Source organism: Solanum stenotomum, chromosome 8, assembly GCF_019186545.1.
Source record: "Solanum stenotomum isolate F172 chromosome 8, ASM1918654v1, whole genome shotgun sequence".
NCBI lineage: Eukaryota > Viridiplantae > Streptophyta > Magnoliopsida > Solanales > Solanaceae > Solanum > Solanum stenotomum.
The window spans coordinates 47,907,635-47,931,022 of NC_064289.1; the positions used below are offsets into that span (position 1 = coordinate 47,907,635).

Consider the following 23,388-nt stretch of genomic DNA (forward strand, 5'->3'; position numbering starts at 1 on the left):
AAGGTGAACAACGTCAAGAAGTCTAACAATCCGCGCAATGATTCAAGTATTAGGACTTTTTCCCCCTTAAAATAGCACTTTCCATAGGCATAATACATGTTTTATGACTTGTGGGATGGGTGACACTAGTCGATCCATGTTTTTCGTAGACAAAACCAAAAAAGTTAAAAGTTGGAATTTGGCTAATGTCAATATTTTGGGTTAACATAGTCGAAGTCGAGGCTTGAAAATTGCTATAGGTCTCTAGGGTTATTCAGGACTTAGTTGAATAGTTTGGACGGATACTTGAGTTGAAAACTAGTGATTTTTGGAGTTAAAAGTTTACCACCATGATGAAGTTTTGCTAAAACTCATAATCTGAATATCTCAAGGTAAAAACAGAATGAGTTTGTCAGATCTAGGGAATGATAGTTGGAGTCTCTACAGCTCTCCCAAGGTTCCCTAATCTGAGGAAGTTGACATTTGGTTGGGGCTAGCCTTTTATTATGGTTGAGATTTAACCATCATCTCAATGATTAACTATAAGAGTACTCAACAGGAGAAACACAAATTCCAAAATGCTATAGTCTATAAATTACTCAATGTAGTAAGATTTACAGGCTATAGGCCCCTATTCCTTTGCTACTTTACATCCAGCAGTAATTACCAACTGCTGTTGCTAGTATTTTTTTAAACCTAGCTAAGCTATCAAAATGTACTATTAGCTTGCCCTATTCAAGCTATCCAAATGTACAATTCACTTGCATCATCAACAAAATGAAATGAAGAATATGGCCAGGCAGGATATGGGAGCGGGGGATTCCGAGTCCAGACAATAGAATACAAAAGCTGGAGAACTTCCAGCACAGGAGTTGAAGGTAGTTTCTCTGTTGGTAGATGCATGTTCATCTCCAAGACAAAAAGATCGATTCAGACAAGATCGATCTTACAAACAAGATATCATGTGATTGGATCCTCATTTTTGCAGCAAGTATCATTATTCCTCATATGTGCAATTGGCTCCCTATTCAGTGTCTGAATCATTATTTAGACATCTCCGTCTAACAGAACGACGTTGGCGAGGAAAATTAAATGGACCATCTGATCTTTTCCTACTGCTCGTCATTGATACTTCGTCATTCACACCAACAACCAATGAAGCTGTGCATAAAGTAGCATCATTAAAAATAGGTTCAGATAACTTCAACAGAAGAACAAAGGAGAAGAATACTTGTGACAACATATCTTATCTCACTTATAACATCTTTCATCACATTGAGAACTACTTCAAAAAAGTAATAATAGGATGGGAGTTCCGTAATGCTACTCTAGGCGCATGTATGTCCTTATATTAGAGTTTTTCAACTTATCATATTATGCATTCAAACATGACTAGTCACAGAAAAAATAATTGTGGTCTATTTACCCTAAATAATATTTGTTGCAATTAGAAGTATTAATACAGTGTAAATGCATATATAATGTGAATGTTGACATTTCTCAGCTCTCTCTTTCTAATCTCCAACACAATATCTATAAATAGGGACATACCAGTGTCAGCCAATGCGTTCAAGGAAGAGTCTTTGGTTTGCAGCGGCTTCCCTGAGTTCAACCCATTTGCAACTGCAGAACCCCCACCTGCGCCAAGCCTAAGTGAAACCCAATCCTCAGTGTGAACGCCAGTTGACACACCTGGCTGACGCACATCAGCCTCAACTGATACATTTAATGGTAGAGGAAGAAATATATGAAGTGATCCCTGAATACCATCACATAATACGGTATTGTTATTTAAACCATCATTCATTACAGCATTCATATGATCAACAGAAGATTCAGGAAGAAGAGTACAAGATCCAATGCCAGTGTCTGCAGCCAACGAGTAGCCATTGGTAGAGCTTGCACGGTTGATAGAACCCTGGTGCATAGCTGAGCCAAATAACTGAAAGCTTGGGCCCTCCTGGTTAACAGTAGGCAAAGGCCACATATTCATCACAAATTCATTATCGTTTGCATTGAACAGCCCCAGGCATGAATTCCCATCATTAACAAGTGTTCGGTTGTCATGGCAAGAAGCTGAAATTCCTTTAGGCCTACCCGCAAAAGAGACTACAGGTGCATTGGTATGGTTGTTATTGTAAATGGATGCAGAAGAGATGAATGGCTCATTTTCTTCGTCAGAATCACTTAGGACAATAACTTCAGCACCTCTAGCTGGTGCTGGGGGGTTCCGGTCATTACAACCATATGCTGGGGCAAAATTTGGAGAAATGGTTTCAAGTTCAAACCCATTGGTAGGGAAATCAAAGTTAACGAGACCATCCTGATTAACACTGGGATCTTCACCTTCCTTGCCACTCACAGTGGCACTGCTGCTCATGGGAATGATATTTTGAACATGATTTTCTACGTTCTCTCTTACTCCATCTCCTTGTGGAAATGTCTGCATATCTTCAGGTTTGTTAATTTCCCACAAACCATTTCTATTCTTCTTCAACCCAACTTTAAGTCCACAGCTTTCAGAGCCTCCTTCCTGTATAACGTGCTTTAGAATTCCAGGCTTGGGTTTTGACTCTATATCTTGAGATTCAATGAGAGTACCATCAGGTAAGTGCCACCGTCCGAGATCACCAATACTCCTTCGATCACCTTCTGCCTTTGCACGCCAAGAACCATTAGGTTTCACTTCAATTTCCGACACTTCTTCTCCACAAGTTTGCAGCTGCACCAGAAAAGCCAAAAAGAAACAAAAAAAAGAATAATGAGGTTAACATAGTTAGATCACAAGCAAAACTAGCCATACCTGGGAAGTGAATAATAAATAACAAGACTAAGAAAGTGTAAAGTCACAGATAATTACTACACATACCTGAGAAGTGATCCGATTGAAATACGGATCTATAATGATATGCTCCAGAGAGTAATTCTTGAGACAGATTGGGCATTGCCACTACATCATATCAATAACATTTGTTACTAAATAACAGCAGACACAACAGAGATTTTTATCTAAGCCTGACAGACATGTAAACCTGGGGCATAGTTACTTGCCTTCCTCGACCTTTGATTCATTTCAACAAAAATGTCAAGATCAAAGCAGCCCATATGTACACAAGGTTTGAACCTTCCGGCAACTTTCATTCTTGAACCACTCATCTGCCCATAGATGCACATGAGAAAATCATAATGCGATTCATGCTGCCTCACAAAGTGGTAAACATGCAAGAAACCATCAAACAAAATAACCAAATCCAATGGAAGCAAATTATACAAATTTAAGACAGGAACAATTATCTCTCTTTTTTCCAGATAATAACAGGAGCTGGAATTTTGAGGCGAGTCAACAATAAATCTCTTTCCCTTTCTTTTTTTTTTTTTTTGGGGGGGGCTCCAAAACTGTCCTCCATTTAAGTACCAACTTATCCGTGGCAGGATTGAACTCATGATGTGAGTTATGTACCTACCCCAGACATCGCATGTTGTGTTCTTTTCACTAAGCCTAAGTTCTGGCTGCTGGAGAAACAACAGCATCTATTAAACCCTCTGCTGATTTGTGGTTCATCATCTGACTTGATAAGGTGATGCCTCAAAAACAGAAAAGTCAACGCTTTTTCGAAGAAATAGACCCCATTGTTTCTTGTTTCAACAATCAAATCAAAACCCAAATCATGCATACTGCTGGAAAAATGTGCATTACAATTGCTCTGATTGCATGTGAGGAAGATTTCTAGGAGTAAGCTATTGCCAACTTTGCAGCTTGACTGTCTACTTTAAACCAAAGGTAAATAGGAAGAGGGGGAGAGAGAGCGAGTGTAAGGATATACCCCATAAAAAGAAAACTATGTGTGATGCAACCATATCATAAAAGCAGGCTACGAAGGTGAAGATAGTGAAACTCATCAGGAAAATGCCAAATTTTAAATAAATATCAATCACTTTCTTCTTTTGGCAATGAGAGAGAATACATGAAAGAGAAGACCAACACCACAGGGAAAGTGGAGCAGAGATTATGCAATAATTAAACATTAGAACATTGGAAAAGGGCAGTGGGAAAAAAAGAAGATTTCAATGTCGGAATTTGCTTACAGGGCATCGAAGATTGACTGTAATAAAATCCGCAACCACTTCGAGGTCACTGTCGCTGTCAGCATTTTCAGTGGCAGTTCCCCCACCAATGCAACGACGAATGCGAGCAAGAGCATCATCAAATGCCTCACCATCTGGCTCTTTAGGGATAATATTGAGAACCTAAAAAGAAAACAAAATTTTATTCAGACACCACCATAAAGGGTTAATACATCAGGACCAGGTGCATGTACATGTCTATTAATAGTCAAACTAGATGTAAAGTGATCAGAAATATACTACAAGCAGGGGAATAAAAGTAATAATAGAAAATAGCTTTAAAAAAAATTTAGAAAAAAAAACTCAATTACAACTACATATGCCCAAACTCCACATCCCCCAGATGAACTTTGCTCAAGAGATGAATAGCAAGCAGTTGCCTGAGCCTACTTCAAGACATGTCTGAGAAACAGAAGTTCTCTGACTCGTTTTTGAGAATCTCAGAAATAAAAGCAGTTACTGCTCACTAGGGAAGATATAGTGCACAATTCTTAGAAACACATAAAGCAGCTATGGTGCAATACTATAAAAGAGAGAAGATGATGAGATGAAATGATAACATACACAATAAATTGTTCCCAAAAATATAATCACAAGCTTCTGCGAAATACTTAAAATGCAACAGCCTTTGAAACAAATAAGTTACGTGTAACTGGAGAAATTTGCCTACCTGTACGAGAGTACGACGCCGTACAAGTCTAACTCCAAAGCAAAAGATACGAGCATCACATCCTGTTAACAAAATTTTGTTCATTCCACCTCTGGAGCATAGTGTGATCTGTCAAAACAGCAAGACATTAACTTGAGAGGAACATTCAGGAAAACAAAAGCTGTCCTGTATATATGTCAATACAAAAACCAAAAAATGGCAAGTAGCAAGCATGAAATACAACTACAAAGTATAGTCACAGATAGTTTTGCCTTAGGCAACCACGAGCAGCACATAAACGTACAACTAATCTGCTCCTCCCAAAAAACTAGGAAGATAGAAAGGTATGCATAAATAAAATACTCACTATTGCACCATCATCTCGACCATTTGCACCTAATAATTGTGAGCCAGGTCTATTTATGCAACGTACTGGAACTCCTGTTGGTTCAAATATAATAAAAATTACTGAACTGGCAAAAAATTCCTAAACAAAATTAGAAGTGAAACAGTTTTTATCATGTCTATGGAGATTGCTTTTGGAGAAAATAAACAAGAACAAAGACAGAAAATATATTTAACATGAGAAGGGTACAAATAAAAGTCAAAAACACTGTTTCAAGTTTGCTTGCGCCTGTGAGTTCTACAACTGCGTATTCTATAACAAGGCTGACCAGGCCTTTGCATCGGAAAGATGAAACATATTTAACACATAATATACAGAATATGTTGCCGGACCCAGAATGAATTACTGGAGAAGGATATATTTTCAGCACTTAATTCTGCATGGGTCAAGATTATATAACTGAAGCAAGACAGAGTAGAGCATACCATTGACCTGCAAATCAGCATACTGAGGCCACTGCATCCTAAATTCTACCTTGTCATTGAGAAGCATGCACCAAGCCTGAAATTTAACAAAACAAACACCATGAATACAGAATAGCTACTCAAGGGCAAGTTATTATATTCAACGAACAACCTGAACATCGTATTCCTGCTTCGCCAATAACTCCATGTCGTCTCTACTGAGCTGAAATAATTTCTCAATCCTTTGCATTTGGTTTGTGCTGAAAATTTTTAAAATGTTAAAAGTGATTCATAAATGGTATTATAGTTGCATCAACACACTATAACGTCAGTATGAAGAAGGCAGTATGTTCACAATAGAACAGGCAGTTTAAAAGGGCAGAATCAATTCTTTACAAGGTAAAAGTTTTATTAATAGAAGTACCAAGAAGGTGCAGAAAAGTACAGAAACAAACATCATACAATAAGTTCAAGTTACATAATTCCCAAGAGAATCCAAGAAATCCATATTCTGATTCATATTGTCTAGCAGATTCCCCTCACACCAAAAGTAACAGTTTTTGAAGATGCAAGTTCTTGACTCCAGAAATATGGTTCTTCTCTCATTCCAAATGGTCCAGAAAATACACAGGGATAGGTCTTCCATAACTGTTTCTGGATACTTGTAATCTTATGCCCATTCCAGCTTTCCAGTAGACTTCTAACATCTGAAGGCATTACCCAGACTACACGGCACAGATTTAGGAGGAGCTCCCAGCAGCTTAGCCACTTTGCAATGAATAAATAGGTGATTGAGTGATTCCAGATCCTCTTCAAAAAGATAACATCTATTACTTAGCATGAAACACCCTTCTTCTGCAAATCATATTAGGTTAAGCATGCTCCTCTTCAAATTATAGTATGAAGAGGACAAAGAAGAGTCGTTAAACCGAGTGATTCCAGATTCTCTTCACAAAGATAACATCTATTACTTAACATGAAACACCCTTCTTCTGCGAATTATATTGGGTTAAGCATGCTACTCTTCAAATTATAGCATGAAGAGGACAAGGAAGAGTTTTTAAACCATGCCCAGAAAGCACATAATAGATCCTTTCAGTGAGTTAATATGTCTACAATAAGTTCTACAGACTACCCCATTTGCCCCAAAAGAACATCATTATTACTATTTGAGCAATCAACAATTTTTCTTTGACCGTCATTGTCAAATATGATGTTTTAACCATAATAAATTGTGATAATTGTATTCTTTGCAGATTCGTAAATGTAAATCTAATTTTGAAAAAGCTAAGAATTCAATCCAATTCCACACCAAAAATTAGATGCGCTGTTCCTCATACTCCATACACCCATCATATTTTGTGGTTACAACTTAATAACGTACACAAATACATATCACAAACCAGCATAAAGAGTGGGAACGAAGCAAAGGAAGTCATATACTTAAAGGGATAAGACATAAACACCCCCTCAACTTGTCCCAAATTTCAAATACACACCTAAAGTTTGTGGCAGTCCTATGACTCCAGACTGCTCTGAAGTGGAATAATCACACCATCTTTTGCTGCAATGGCATAAAGAGTCCATTCACTCCATTTAGGTGTGTAAAGAGCAAAATCAGGTTAAAATTTTATTATCTACAACATTTCCTTTCATCAAATATATTTTCCCACTGTTTTCTTATTTCTCTCCATTTAAATTAGTGTTATTTCTCCCATTGTCGGCAGCACAAACTTTTGAGAAAAGGAAACAAAGCTTAGTTGTAATAGGTTTTCTGGCGATTACTCTTTTATCTCCTCTGTCCCTATCTCTTTTTATTTTCAAAAACTCCTCATAATACCCCCTTTAACACAGATTTGTAACAAAGAAACTTTGACCAGAAAAATTTTCTCCTGCGAGACCTTTTTCCTTCCTTTTTATTCTCTACAGCACCCCTCAAAAAACTCCCTTGAATCGGATCTAAAATGATTCTGCAGACTTGGTCAAATGGAAAATCAATTGCCAGAAAACTCTATAGAAGGATCTCCATTCCAGTATGGAAATGGGAAGAATCCTCTTGTGAATAGTGTCTTTGTATGTGTGGATGGATGTTGGTTATGACAGTGAAGGAAAAGGTGCAGCTTTGAAGTGAAATAAGAGATGGGTTGCTGGGGTGTGGTGAAGATATTGTGGTGGATATGGCAATGAGCATTTTGCTGGGTGGTTTATTGTGCATGGTTATCACTCATCAATGGGTGTGTATAGGAAGACGAATGGGATGGGGCTTTAGGTATAGAAAATTGGTGGTTGAGATGTTGTGATGTGTCGAGAGTGGAGGGATGAAGATGGTGCCTTGTGCATTTGCATATAGTGCGTGGAAAAAATGGGCATTGTTGTGATAGTGAAGGTCTTAAAGAAGAGAAAAAATGGGGAAAATTTTAAATGGTAAAATACATGTGTGACTGCCGTCTCTTACAACACTCAACACCAAATCTGGTTGTCCATAGAAAGCAAGTATTTATTCTACTTCGGAGAAGTCTAAGGAGATAATAAGATCCCTGCAAAGTTTAGGTATGTAGTTGAAAATTCGGGACAAGTTGATGGGGTATGTATGTGTTATCCCTACATTAAATGCCACAATATGACTTGGATGTAACTGAATGTGATTGAAATTAGTAACATTAAATGCCACAACATGACTTGGATGTAACTGAATGTGATTAAAATTAGTAACATATTTCTAGATGATGTCAATCTTACATTTTCAGATATTTTTCATGTTTAATTGGTACTTCGGACCTGACATGGTGTAGATACAAATACAAACAGAAGATCTGTCATTTAATAATATACTAACTATGCATACACAAAAGATGCAAGATTAAGCCCGTGTCATGAGCCCATTTCAAAGTGCTTTAATCACTCAAATACCAAACCCATCACTGAGAGAGATAAAGATAAGATCGTGTCCAATTATTTCCGTCTTTATGCCTCTCTATTGCATCAGACAACTAGAATAGTACCCTGTTATGCTAGAAAAAAACCCCAACCTATCCCATCTGTACGAGGGAAAGAAACAAAATTCTCCTTTCTAATAACCACCAAAATAGGCATTAAAAACTGTCTACTCTGACTTTGTTGACACAGTTCAAGGCGGTGTAATTAAAAGCCATAAGTTCGTCGATTCAAACAACGAAGCAATACGAAGTGAGCGGTCATCACTTCATGGGCAAAGCCATGCACTTTACACAAGTGTGTGTTCCAAACAATGACGTGGAAAGTGATCACAACAAGAGCAGTCAATTCTTTGAATCTCAACTTTGAAAAGCTGGATTAATATTGACATTATTGCAAATCGACATCAGATGATGAGATTAGTTTTTTTAACTGAAATGTTATTACTGTAGTACTAAATTCATATATGTATCGAATTGTAAAATGTCCAAAACTATGTGCATCACTTCTTGCTTTTTGCTTCATGACCTTATCACCTTTGTTGTGCTTTAGGATTTTGAAGAAAAAAGACTTGCTTTAAAGAAATTAATAACACAAACAAGGTAAACTTATATCCAAACAAGAAGGAACAGCAGCAGACCTATTCCTAGACATAATAGCTTCACAAGACTAAAAGGATACAAGTAACTCACCTATCTAAAGGTGCACTAGTGACAGCCCACTTAGTAGGAAATAAAGGCATTGACAGCGTCACCCAGAACCTGCATATAAATAATCCCATTAGTGAAGGTCAAAGCACTTACAATCATGTAAAGAACAAGGCAACACTTGAGTATATATATGCACAGAAAATGAAGTGTCAGTTCTGGGTACAATTAACACCACTACGCCAGCCTCTCTTTTAAGATTTTACTCCCACACTGGCAATCACCAGGTTAGCACCCACATCTTCTGTACACCGCTTATCGACATCTAGTAACAGTGATGACTTAACAAAACCAAATTAGCTGAAAAGCTCCCTGCTCGGAAAATCCTGAACATCTAAATCCTATGCTTAAGGATATCAGACCTACAACAAGGATATAAATATGAAGTGGCAATAACTTGCTCTGTCACAGATTAATCTGCAGGCTCTTTAAAGCCAAATTCTCCAACCCGTCTCCCACAACTGCAACCACCAAATCCCAAAAAGGAACAAAGGAAGAAAGTATAATTGAATATGCATGACCGTATGGACTATGATGTTTAACGAAGAAGAAGAAAACAGAATGTACTGTACTTGCACTGTAGCATCCTATGGTTTAGAAAATCAGATGAAGCTAAGTAAACAGAATAAGAAGTGACAACTTACGGATCTGCGCGACTCAATCTGCACAATTCACAGTAAAAAGTTTCAGGTAAAGCTGGAGGAGAACCCGCTTCTGTGGGTTTTTCCGGAATGATGACACAGCTTGCATGTTGCCATGCGCGGCATCTTATATTTTCACACTGCATGAAAAATTCCATTTTAGACTCAAAAATGAAATGTATTGAATAAAAAGAAACAGAAGCTTTAAATACTAGGGATGACACCATATATTGATACATCATCACATACAAGGAACGCATATACCCCTCACTGCAACAGACATAGAATAATGAACACATAATTTCTGCACAAATCACAGCCATGCAGCGACGAAGAAGATGAAAATATGTCTACATTCAAACCATAATAATGCTCATAGAATATAACAAAGGTCAACAATAAAACATCTCAAATCTCAATATTGGTAGAGGCCAATATTAGACTAGAAAAACCTTGTACAATTGAAGATGTTTGGCATACAAAATTTACTACACATTTTGTCTGAAAGATAATCTGAAGATTAGAGGAGCCTTTCCTCAATCAGGGCAATATACACAGGATACTTCTGCATGTGCAAGTGTATTTTCACAATTAAGGCTGACGAAAGGATCAGCACAGAAGAGTAGAGAAACCTGAATCATCGTTTCAGCTTGTAGCGAGCTTCCACAGAGACATCGAATCTCCATCTGGTAAGTATCTTCAATTTCCTCTTTTAACTTTACATTACCGCTGTCTGAGACAATTTGCGACTTAGATGCTAGGTCAGTTGCCCCATTCACTTGCATTTTTCTGGAAGAAGCAACAAATATTACTATGGAAAAAAATCAAAGAATTCCTGAGTAAAGTGTACAAGGTAAAAAATTATCATGTCTGTTTCATCTAAGTTAACAAAGACAAAATGAATTACACATAATCATGTCGCATTGATGCAAATGGAAGTCTGAAATGAAGAAGTAATACAAGCTTATTTCCCGGTAAATCCCTATAAAAGAACCTTCACTCCTGTTACTTAAGTGTACTCAGGATCAGGGCTGTTTTATACCTGTAAATTCCATCAACAAGTTTGACAACCTCTTCCTTTCCAACACTATTTTTCTTTGCACACATTCCTGAAACTGTTCGAAATCACATAAATATGTTAGCATTCGCTATTCAAAACAGTACGACTAAGAACATGGTTTTCTGCTCAAGCATGAAAGTCAACAAATACCACAACTAAGAGCAGGATACTAAAAAAGTATAGCAAGCATTTCACATAGAAAACTACACAAAAGGACGGAGGAAATCTTTACTCTAATTGTGCACTCAAAGGGTAACCGAGGCAAGCAAAAAGTAACAAAATTAGTATTAGTTGTTTCATAGGCTACACTTAGAAATATGGTTTGGTTTGTTACACAAATATGAAAGGAATTAAATCCTACATTAAAAACAGGACATTCGAGTATAATAAAAGTTGAACATAAAATAACAAAATAGAAGGAACTCTCAACCCGAATTGTGTGCACACAGAAAGGGACCCAGCTAAGTAAGAAGCATGATGATCACAATCAATGTAGTATCTATCTCAGTCTTTTCTTTTGCACGAGTAAACTCAAAATTCAATGGAAGGATTTTTTTTTTTTTATGACAAGGGAAACCCGCAGCCGCTACCCTTTTGGTGCGCACAGGGTAAAACCCCCGCTCCTATGCAATAGCTCGCAAACCACATAGGAGAGGTAACCCGCACTAGGCAAGCCTGGTGCGACGAGCTCGACCCAGAAGGCAAACCCCTTGCTTTTGCTGGCAAGGGGTTTCGAACTTGAGACCTCCAACATGGAAGTCCCAAGCTCAAACCACTGGGCCACCCCGAAGAAGGATTTGTAGACAAACTTATTTCCTTGTCCCATTTTCCCCTTGTGGACATATATTAATTTGTCATTGAGTGCCTCCAAGCATATACTATTTTTCTTTCTTTGATACTGAGAAATCCATCTAGAGTCAACCCTTAGTCCAAGCACAGTGGGGCAACACCTCTACCCTTCTCCACTTCAATACTAGGCTTGGTTCACTTGGAGTAGGACTCAAACTTATAGCCTCAAATCCCTCAACCTTTGTCAAGAGAGCTAAGACCAGGAGCCACCTCCAAGGCGTACACTTAGATTCAATTGGTGCTTTTTTCAACCTTTGTAACCTTTTCTCTTCATAATTATTTGTCACAAAACTTTAACAAAGTATTTGTGTTCACTCAGGGTTGATGGGGTTTTGTAATTGCAAAATCTTTTTTCAAATTGTGGGTAATTCTTACCTTAAAGGTAGGGGTACGGTATGCATACCCTACCCTTCCCAGACCCCGCTTTGTGGGATTACACTGGGTTTGTTGTTAAAAACACAAAAACATTGTTTCTTATGTACATAAAAAATTTAAAGAGCAACCCAATGCACGAAGCATCTGACATTTGTGCAGGGTTCAACGAAAGGTAGAGGTTACTCAGTTATTAAATTTTGAAAGGAAAGGTATAGTTTATTTAGTAATCAAATTTCAAAAAGGGAAGTTTGTCATTATTGTAAACTAGAAATCTATCAGAGTAAGCATCTCAGTGAAAATCTTAAGGCAATAAATGAAGTAGTAAAACTTTTATAAGCTTGTTTGGATGCCCATATATATCCGCTCTAGGAAATATTATATATTCTGACATCCTCCCGCATGTGTAATTGGCTTCTAAGTCTTAACAAGGATTAATAACTCATTTTTTTACTTTTTCTTTACTTTCAGCATGTCAACTGGTTTTTATTAGAGGACTGAAGTGATTCTACAAGCTAAAAGTGGGCCTAGAGCACTGAGTGTAGATTATATAGGCAAAAGTGTGATAAAAGCAAAGTGAGTTGCTCCCAAAATTGAAAGAGAAATGAACCAAGGGCAATTCTAATGAGTTGATAGAAAGGAGTCCAGCGCAGTGTTTCAAAAAAAAACTCGAGACAAGGCATGTCAAAAATATTCAGAGACTTCAAAAGTCTAAAGTGGGTGCAAATTTTTTGAAGCATGCAAGTTTTTTGAAGCGAACGCCTAGACTATTGAGGTGGAACCGAATGGCACCTTGCACATTACTTACATAGCAAAGCCAGTAACACTTCCCAATTTCATTACTGGATCTCCCTAATTGATATTTAGCGCCAATCTAATTCAATAGATTTTGACCATTAGGTTGAAAACCTAATTACCAAAAATTCTCCCTGATCTAAAAATATCTTTCAATCTAATTAGAGGACATAGTTAGGGAGACAGGACAAGTCCTCACAAGCCCGTATAAAAGAGAATAACCTAAGAACACCACTAAAATCTAGGAAGCCATTGTTTGAAGGAAGCGAAGGAGACACCAGAGAACTCTCCCGGAGAAGAGTGAGGGCATTGAGTCACATAGAAGAGGCAAGACGAGAGGATGCTTCTGGAGTCTGGATTTCTAAACACGCTTTCAATGTCTAGATAGAAACACTTTATTACTCTTTAGAATATAACAAAATAGTAACAAAGACAACACCGACCTATATGAAAAGGCTCACAATTGGCAAAATGGAAAAGCTTCACATGTCAAATTCTATTACTTTTATACATTAACATGTATATTTTTAATGTTAATTTTTTAAAATAATAAACATATGAATGTATTTATCTATAAATGATAAAAGAAAATATTAATTTATATATTTTCAAAATCTTATTTCTAAAAGTAATAAAATTAGAAATTTGTGAGACTTACACCCTGGCCTCAAGATTCCCATCTAGTCCCATGATAAGTAAATAATTTGTGCCTTTGCTTTTTAAAGTACTAGTCCACCCACAACAATAGGACAGGTAGAGACTATATACAATTTGAGCTAGAAGGATAAAGACACTACATAGGAACAAGTTTCCCAAGTCTTGCCCTGATATTATGTGAAAATCTGAATATCTAATCCAAAATCTTAAGGCAATGAACCGTATAGGTCAAGACCCATTTAAACCCCTATATTTGATTTTAAAACAACATTATTATTTCCTAACAATAGAATTATTGAAAATTTTATTTCTATCTCTAAAAGGAAATAATAAAAGTTGAGTCAAATTGAATAGATTGGGTGATGACCCATCATCTTAAGCACAAACAAGCTTTGGGCAAGGTTGGGCATTAACTCATCTATTGGTTCAGCCCATCTTGACCCACCAAACTTCAGTCCAAACGGCCCATTTATCATCCCTACACTTAGGAGGAGGAGAGTTCCAGACGTACTAAAGTAGATCTTTTGATGTACATGAATGAACTACAGAGACAAAGTTTGATGAGGTCACACTAAAAAAAGTACATAAGAAATAGGAAAGGTTAGCCTTTGGAGGAAGGGCAGTTCTAGATACACTAAAATGAATTACTTGACATTATAAGAATTTACTACAAAGACAAAGTTTGACAAGGTCACCCAAAAAATGAGTGCATATCACTAGTAGGAATGGTATGAAGAACGAAAAAATAGTTGAGAACAAACATAGATAGTAAAACTATATAAAACAATATCTACAAGTAGAATAGGTCTAACAGTTCCCTGGAATTTCTCCACGCAAGATATGTGGCTTCCTCACCTCGTTCATTTGAAAGAATTGCTAATATGCGATCAACAAGATCCTACATCATGACAAATACGACTGTCAGACACATACCCATGATAATAAAAAATAATTACTAATTCAAAGTTGGGTTACAGTGAAAACCAACTTGTTATAAAGAAAGGAAACCTGTGAATCATTAAAGTAAAATAGCCCCACAAAATTAAAGAAGCATACTCTCACTCGTACTAAAACTGATAACAAGATTCCAAAAGTAAGGCCTTATTCAAAGGAATAGTAGACAACACCAAAGTCTTACTACACATTCTTGTCAACAACTGATGAAAAGGACCAACTGAATAAAATGTAATTGAAACCCTAGAAAGATCATGATATAAATAACTTAGAAAGCAAAAAACAAATTGTTGGACTTATACAGAACAATATGGCTATAACCCAACACAGATGTAACAAAGTAAGAGGAAACTGTTTGGAACATCAGGAAATATGAGAATGAAATTAAAAAGAAGTCAAGTTCAACATATGAAACCACGAACAATCAAATAAAATGTTCAAACCTGCTTCTTTCCTTGCTTTGAGAGACCAAGTTGAGTAAGCACATCTTTGAGCTCCTTTATTCGAAAATGTGCCAATTTATCCTATAAGAGAAAATTATTTGTCAATAAAAAAAGACAGGTGCATCCAGTTCCCTTATACCATATTGTACCCCAGAAGGACATTATATGAGATAATGCCAAGATTAATTTCCTACTTCACGTCGCAGTACTTTTTTATTAGACTATAACAAACTCTGACGAGATGAGATCAACTATCACAAGACTCCATAGTCCTCGCTCCTCGTAGACGGGAAGAGGTTGGACTACAATGAGGAGACTGTCTTGCTTGAGAAGATGAGATGAGATCAACTATCACAAGACTCCATAGTCTTTGCTCCTCATAGACGGGAAGAGGTTGGACCAATCATTCTCTTAAAGACTCGTTTGAGGCACACTACAGCCCTGAAAACTCACTTAAAGCCAAATTGTGTGTTTCCTGGCTTCAGTGGCGCTTCAGTGTGGACACTAAGGTGCCAATGTGTGCGCCTCATTACCTATGGGCTCTGTCTATAAGAGTGCAACAGCAGACGGTAAATACAGTTGGTAAATTGATACATTAATTATTTTAAAATGTTATGAAGGAACTTTTATTGACTAAGAAAAACCCAAAAGTTAGTTTTTTTTTCAAAAGCCATAAAACTATTATTTTTTCATCTAAATCAGTATTTTAAACTGGCTATTTAACTTGATTGACATGATTGCATATATTTTGATTATAGTTATTCCAATTCCCTTGACCAAATGCTTATTGCCTGGAAATGGTGAGGTCGCCGAGGATGTCACACATTGTATTGGAGTGGGGTGGATTAAATGGAGGCGCATACGGAGTATTGTGTGAAAAGAATGTACAAAATCCAGCACCAAAGCACCAACGTAGAAGTTGTACGTTTAGGATATTTTGGAGCTTTTGACATATCCTCAAGTACACGTATTTGTTCCACAAGTTAGGGATCTTAATTACGGACTGTATATTGCAGATTTCAGCCAAGGAACTTGGAAGAGAAATTACATTATCCTAATTGGTTTGCAATCTAGCTGTTCAATTTCTATGATTCATGATATGAACTCTTTTATGGAGTAACGTTCTTTATGGAAACTTGATGATATATTAGTTTAGATTTTAGTTTCTTGAATTAATACCTATTGTGTATTTTTTATGGTGAATTCATCGAGATTGTATCTTAACTTACTCAAGAGAGGAATTCAGAGGGAATCGTGTGCTTGAAGTATTTTCACTAGTGGTTCTCTAACAAGCTGTTTAATTTGAGAGAAGAATTGGTTGTAGGAGACTGTTTTTTTTATTAAGGTTTTTTTTTTTTTGAGCAAGTGTAGGAGACTGTTATCAGAGTTGGAGTATTCGAGAGAAGCTTCATTGTTATCTAAAATATGCCGTTTCTAAACACACACATAAATTGAATTCTCAATGTGTTTCTGGTATCTTTAAGTTATAGTTATTTGAGAGAAAACTTAGCATATAGGGGACAGAAATAGACATTTATATCTGTGGAAACTAATTAATATTTATGTTTTCAATCAAAGAGCGAAATCTACACTAATCATCTAAAATCAGGTTTCTGCTTTCTTCCTTCAGTAAATCTCTTTAGTCTTGGCTAAAAACTTTAGATCACTTTAAATATTTGTTTGATGATGTTTGAACAAATTATTCTATTTAAATTGCTTTCAAGTTTCAACTACCAAGAATAAATTGATTTGACAGCTTATTTAGTCCCAAAGTCTCCACTTTTCACGCCCCTTTATTAAGAGATGCACCATGTTGCAAGGAATCAGCAAGGACCTAATACACGTCCTTGTTGGGGAATAATTTATTTCTTATTATTTAGCAAAAGATGAATTGTACATGTGAAGATCCATTCCTTTCCTATTCCTAGGTGATTCACTTCTTCTTTCTTTTTTAGTCTTCTTTCTTTGAAAATGAGTTCAATTAATTTGTTTCAGCCCTAGTTTTAAAGGTTAGGTTCTCTGTGGGGGTTCGAGCCCTAACTATACTATATCTGACTAGCACAGGCTTTATTTTCAGTATTGGTGTTCTGCCCTCATCAATCAACTATCATATCAATTTACCAATGTATTATGTATGTCATTCTTGCATTAAAAAAAACTCACCTTTTTAAGGAAAATAACTCTAACTTACACTTATACTATAAAAGAAAGCAACCAATTCAATGACAGTTGATAAACAAAAGGTGATTAAATCAATGCCAGCAACAGAGCAAGAAAACAAAAATCAATGACATTCGATAAACCCTAATTACCTTGCAGCTAAGCATTTTCACACGCCTGATGATACTCCACTACAGAATGTTGTGGCCTGATCACAAATTCACCCAGAAACAACACATGAAAACATCAATTCACATACAAATTATTACCAGAAAAAATCAAAATCCTAAAAAGAAAAAATTCAATGGAATTCCTTAGCAAGTTTCAAATAAAAAACCGATCATAAAATGGAAAATTCACAAAAAAATAAAAAACAACAATTAGAATTGAAGTATTAATCAAAAAATGAGAAAAGAAATTACCTTCAGGATGAACCTGAAATCACCTAGGGTTTATCAGCAAATAGCTGCTGCTTCACGGCGATTTAGCTTCTCTTTTTCGCATATATATTTGAGATTACCGACCTTTTGGACTTTAATTCATATAACCTATAATCAGATTACTACCAAATATTACGGATGTATCCTTCATTATCAAATACGGTTTATTTCATGCAAACAAATCCGGGTTTGGATCCTCTCACTTATATGGGACTAGACACATGTCCCCCGTGCTAGCATAGGCCCTAGAGCTATCAATATGGGCTGGGTTATCTAATTCGAATTAATTTATACAGGCTTTAAAATTTGACGGATCAGGTCGAGCTAACCTATTTTTGGTGTGGGCCAAAAAATGATTGGTTTAGCCCACAAGTACGTGGGCTACGGACTTTATCGGGTCAGCCCTCTTTTCTTAAAGGGAAAATTGTATATAATAGCAAATTATTAACTCAAATTAAATGTTATAACCATAGTTTGATTTAATTGTACCCCATAGCAAACTGTTGTTATATCGTATCTCTTCTGGTGAATCTCGCTCGCCTCTTTCGCTTTCATACAAACGCAAATGTATAAAATGTGTTTGTGTTTGTATAAAGCGAGAGAAAATTATATTTATATATATATATATATATATATATATATTAACTAAAAATAACGAGTTAGAATAAATATGCAGATTGATTTTTTAAATCCTACTCAGTACTCCCTCTCACGATGTGTCCTATCATGTTTGTCGTGGATTTTTTGCTATATCTATATATATATATATATATATATATATATATATATATATATATATATATATTTCCCCTTTTTATATTACCCCGTTCATATCTCTCTCTTAACCTGTGTTCTTGATAACTTCTTCTTTAACCCCACCCCGGAAATGGCACACAATGTCATTTAATCATGGCGGACTTCTTAATGCATGTAAAACATTCTAGGAATTTACAGGTTATTCCATCGTTGTTATCAAGAAATTAAGAGTTTAACCATATACTAAGGGTAGTTCAAGAAAAAATAACATGGTATAATACAAACATAATTTACATAGAAGATTATTTTTTTGGGAAAAATACAGGAAAACATAGGAGACTTACATGATTTGGACGGAGAGAGATTTCCCTTTCAGGAATCCTGACTGACTCTTACAAGCTCAAATGCACACTTTTACACAAACTTAATATTACAAGAGGGTTTTTAGTGGTCTTTGTTTTGGGTCGTGTAGAGGATTTGTCGGAACATTGATAAGGGAAATATGTTGTGTGTCCTTCTTTTCTTCCTCGAAGTCTCGTTATATAGAGGTTTTAAGGTTTAAAGTAGAAATAAAGTAGTGGCCTAAATTTGGCCGACACTATAAGGATAAAAAGATAAAAAGTAGTGGCTTAAAATTAGCCGACACTCTAAAGATAAGATTGAATAATACACGTCGGGCACATATTTGGGACCCATTGTCACATGCATTATTGTCACTTATTTGACATGTGCTTATCAGTTTTTTCCTTTTTAGAGGATAGTTATAAAGTAAGCACTCACACGACAAATGTGGCCATACCCACATAGCACACACCTTTATTCACACTTTATTTTATTGTCTTCATCTTGTTTGTCTTTTTGCGTTCTTCGTCTTTAGGTATCCAAGTTGTGCAAAGCGATAGAATCGAAGCTCATTCCACAGTCATCATCTTCATTTGAATTTTGGGCGTCTTGGTAATATGAATGTTCTCCATAATTTTCTTCTCCGGAACTAGGGGATCTATGACTATTATTTGTTGGACTGTCTCTTCTCGAGCTTGTATTTATTCGGTCTGTATCTGGTATCAGTCTATCTTCACTTGGATCTGAATTTTCTGTAGTAATTACATGTTTGTCCTATCCCTTTTGAAAAAACTTCTCTAAAGTCTGTTTTATTATGCTCTCTATTTTATTATTTTTTTTCTTTTTGTGGAGCATAGTTTTCTTTTTTAGTGTCTCTACTGGGATAAAGGATCTGGGTAGTCGCCGTCTGGATGAAGAACTTTCTTCTTCACTTTTTGGAAAAGTGACAGCCATAAACGGATTAGAGGTGTCTTTACCCGCTACCGTACGAACCGGACTAGCCGTATCTTTATCATCTAATATGGTAGATCTTATTGCATTCGTTTGGGAATGCATACCCTTCTTATCCATTTTATCTTGAGATGGAAAACTCGGTGCTGAAATCTGTGTACCGGCGGGAGCCTTTTGAGAGGAATCCTTACCTTTAAATAATTTTACCTGCTCCATTAATTTGACATTTTCTTGGAGTAAGGCTTCGACTTTTTCATTTAATCTTTTGAAGGCATCGGTCATCGAGGAACAGTGGTCACAGAAAATTATTTTATTGGTGTCTTTTTGGATATTGTATTGAGGGGTCTTTTGTGGATTTTGCCTGAGGGCTGGGGAGATATAACCAAATATCTATCTTGCATAATCTAGAGCTTCAGTAAAATCGTTAAATCCTTTAAAAAGAGGGGTTTTAACCCCGTTTATGGAGTCTAATACTTCTATCCAAGTTTGAAAAATACCATTAGTTTTGCCATGTATTACAACATAATATTTAAATTTATTTTCTCTACTTTTGTCGGTAAAATATTGACATAATTCATTTAATAAGGCTATGAAATATTTACTGTCTTTCTTATTATATGTCATCCATAAGTTGTCTACCAAACATTTCTGAGGTCTATCTAACACACATTCTGGCAATTTTCTAAATGATAAATTTGACTTTGGATAACAAATTAAATTGTGCTTACCTAAATACATGTGTTCCATCATTTCTACTGATGTTGTCTAGGGTCTAAACTTCATATTACGTACTAGAGTCTGAGCGTATGTGTCGGATGCTGAGGGTACTCCTTTGCCTTTGTCTATTGGAGTTGGACCTGCTGGTCTCATGCTGAAACAAATGTATAGTTAGGTCATTTTTATATTTAGTCGACTTAACTGGTCTGATAGATTGTTATCTTTTCCTTTTATATATTCAAATATAACATTTGGATAGATAGATATCAATAAAGTTTAGCCATCTTATCTTGCTACTAGCTTTTTGGTTTATTTTTTGATGAAATTTAACTATGTCTTCGCAGTCAGTTCTTACTAATACTTCATTTTATTTAAAACATATAACTTAAAGCTATTTAGAATATTATTGCTAAAACCTCTACATCTATACTGCTCATATTTCATTTCTCTTTATATTTTCCATTTTGATAGGCACAAATCTTTTCGTCTGTTTTATCACTGTATTTATTTGTTTTGGCTTTCAATACGGCTCCCCATCCTTGAAAACTGCCTTTTGTCTCAATTATTAAATAATCAGTTTCTAGTGGTATATTTAGTTCTGGAATTTTTTTAACTTTTTCTTTAATTTGTTGTACTAATTTTATATCTTCTAGGTTAAAATGTTTTTGCCCTTTGCTTCCTGTTTTTGAATATAATGGTCGGGCTATTTTTCCTAATCTTTAATAAAGTTTCTAGCATAATTTATCAATCCTAAGAATTTTTGTAAGTCTTTTGTATTATCTAATTTATCAGGCATGTCTAATACTTTTGTTGCTATATGTGGTTGTAATTTAACTTTTCCGACTCCAAATATTACTCCTAAAAAATTATATGGTTCTTGCATAATTCCATTTTCTTTTTACTTACTATTATTCCATTTTGTACAAATAATCTAAATATTGTCTGTAGATGTCCTAGATGATCTTTGATGTCTTTACTGAATAATAAACTGACATCTACATATACTAAAACAAACTTTTTATAGTCTCCAAATATAGTATCCATTTTTCTTTGAAATATTGGCGGGGCAGTTTTTAGTCCAAATGGCATGGCTAGCCATTCAAAATGTCTTTTAGGACAAGTGAATGTTGTCCACTCGATACTTTCTTCATGCATTTTAACCTGCCAATATCCTGACTTACAGTCGAATTTACTAAACACCTTCTTTCCTTGGATTCGGTTGATTAATTCATTTTTATCTGATAATTTATATGCATATGTTCTTGTATTATCATTAAGTATTTTGTAGTAATTACCATTCTTGTTTTACCTCTTACTATCTTACTATGATTTCTCACCATGAATGTTGCCGATCTATGTTTTGAAGTAGATCTCCGTATTACTCCTAAATTTAATAATTCTTTTATTTGTACACCGAAATCTTCTAGATCTTGGTTAGTTGCTTCAATAGCAGTTGTCTTTATTATGTTTTCTGGATTTATGATATCTAATTTACATACTACTTTATTATTTTCCCAATGTTTTAAGGGTTTTTCTCCTATTATCTCCATTCCATCTAATATTTTTACTATATTGTCTAAGTCTTTAGGACTTCTAATTGTTTCTATCTTGTCGATTCTTGTTTGAAAATTATAGAATTCACTTTCTATTTCTATCAGGGTATAATTCTTTTCCCTTATATCATATTATTCCTCTTTTCCTTCGTCTTGTTCTTTATGTACTTGGTTTTTACAACATTGACTTTTATTTTTACAGTCTTTACAAGATGTATGTAAGTTGTCTAGGGTGCTGGGAGATATACTAGTTTGTCTTCCTTTTGTTTCAAAATTGATAGTTCGTACTGGTGTATAGGTTAAATTTTTAAAGAATATTACCCCATCTCTTACAATCAATGTTTCCTCCATTGCTTTGTATCATCAATTTTAATCCTAATACAAAATCTACATTTATGTTTAGGTCTATTACACATACCCTGTTGAGGGTGTACATTGGTTTATATAATTCATTACATGTATTTACAAAACTTACTTGAGTGTCTCCTATATAATGTTGATATGTATTATACGTTCCGTCCATTTGCATTGCAGTCTGGCTTATCTAAGGTTTGTATTAATTCTTGTGGTAAGATCTTTTTGTTTATTATTCTACCTCATGTACATCATGTATCTACCAACGCTAAGGTTTCTAATTCGATATCTTGTATTTTGAGTCTAGCTAGTACTTTTATAGTAGTAATTTTTTTTATCTTCGTTACATATCAAATTCTCATAATGATTTACTATTGGCTCTATATTCATTAGTTCTGCTTCTTGGGCAGATGTTTTGCACATCCCCCATTCTTCTGTTCTTTGTACTGATTCTGTCCTATTTTCTTCCAGTTTTTGTTTTTCTTTTTCTAACAACATCACCTTCTGTTCTAATTCATTCATCCTGCTTGCTAATGTTATCATTCGTCAATTTATTGTATCATTACTTGCCTCTTTATTTTCACGCCCTTCTTTTACTTTAATTTTTAATAAATTTTCTATGCATTGATACATCCTTCAGCATAGCAAAACTTACATTTTGCCCCTTTATCTCTACTTGGATACCATATACATAGAATACATTGGTTACTATCTATTACTTTATTTCTTTGGAATTCATGATTACATTCTTGTGAAATATTCATCATTGTGTTTATTTGTAATTCTTCTAAATCCATGTTTTTCAATTCTAAACCTATTTCGTTTATTAATTCTTCATTATCTGAATCTGAATCGTCAGATCGGTTCTTTTCTGCTATTTCTACACTTACTATTGAATATAGACTCTCATTATCTTACATATATTCATCTACATTAATCAGCATTTCTTGAAAATCCTCTATTAATTGTGAGTTTCTAGTTCTATTGTTATTTCATTTAGGACATATATTTGCTAGGTGTTCTATACTTCCATAAGTGAAACATTCTAGCTTATTTTTATAGTTCCTATCGTTTCTATATTTTCTAACATGTCTATCTTTATTTAAATATAGTTTTTTGGATGAAGACCTTCTTAGATAG

General features: G+C 35.3%; 2 protein-coding genes across 2 annotated transcripts in view; both read right to left on the reverse strand.

The window, feature by feature from the left end:
• LOC125872833 (ATP synthase subunit d, mitochondrial) overlaps window positions 1-23,388 on the reverse strand; it is a 739,546-nt gene that overhangs the window by 56,906 nt on the left and 659,252 nt on the right. The window lies entirely within an intron of this gene.
• Window positions 551-17,698, reverse strand: LOC125872821 (E3 SUMO-protein ligase SIZ1-like). The gene is made up of 17 exons (XM_049553620.1): window positions 17,558-17,698; window positions 17,288-17,343; window positions 14,976-15,056; window positions 14,434-14,476; window positions 10,888-10,960; window positions 10,478-10,634; window positions 9,849-9,985; window positions 9,190-9,258; window positions 5,736-5,823; window positions 5,585-5,660; window positions 5,121-5,194; window positions 4,775-4,882; window positions 4,066-4,227; window positions 3,031-3,135; window positions 2,849-2,929; window positions 1,531-2,701; window positions 551-1,140 (listed from the first exon to the last, which is right to left on the reverse strand). Exons 2-17 carry the CDS (start codon window positions 17,300-17,302, stop codon window positions 1,004-1,006), a joined length of 2,577 nt encoding a protein of 858 aa, XP_049409577.1. The 5' UTR covers window positions 17,303-17,343; window positions 17,558-17,698; the 3' UTR covers window positions 551-1,003.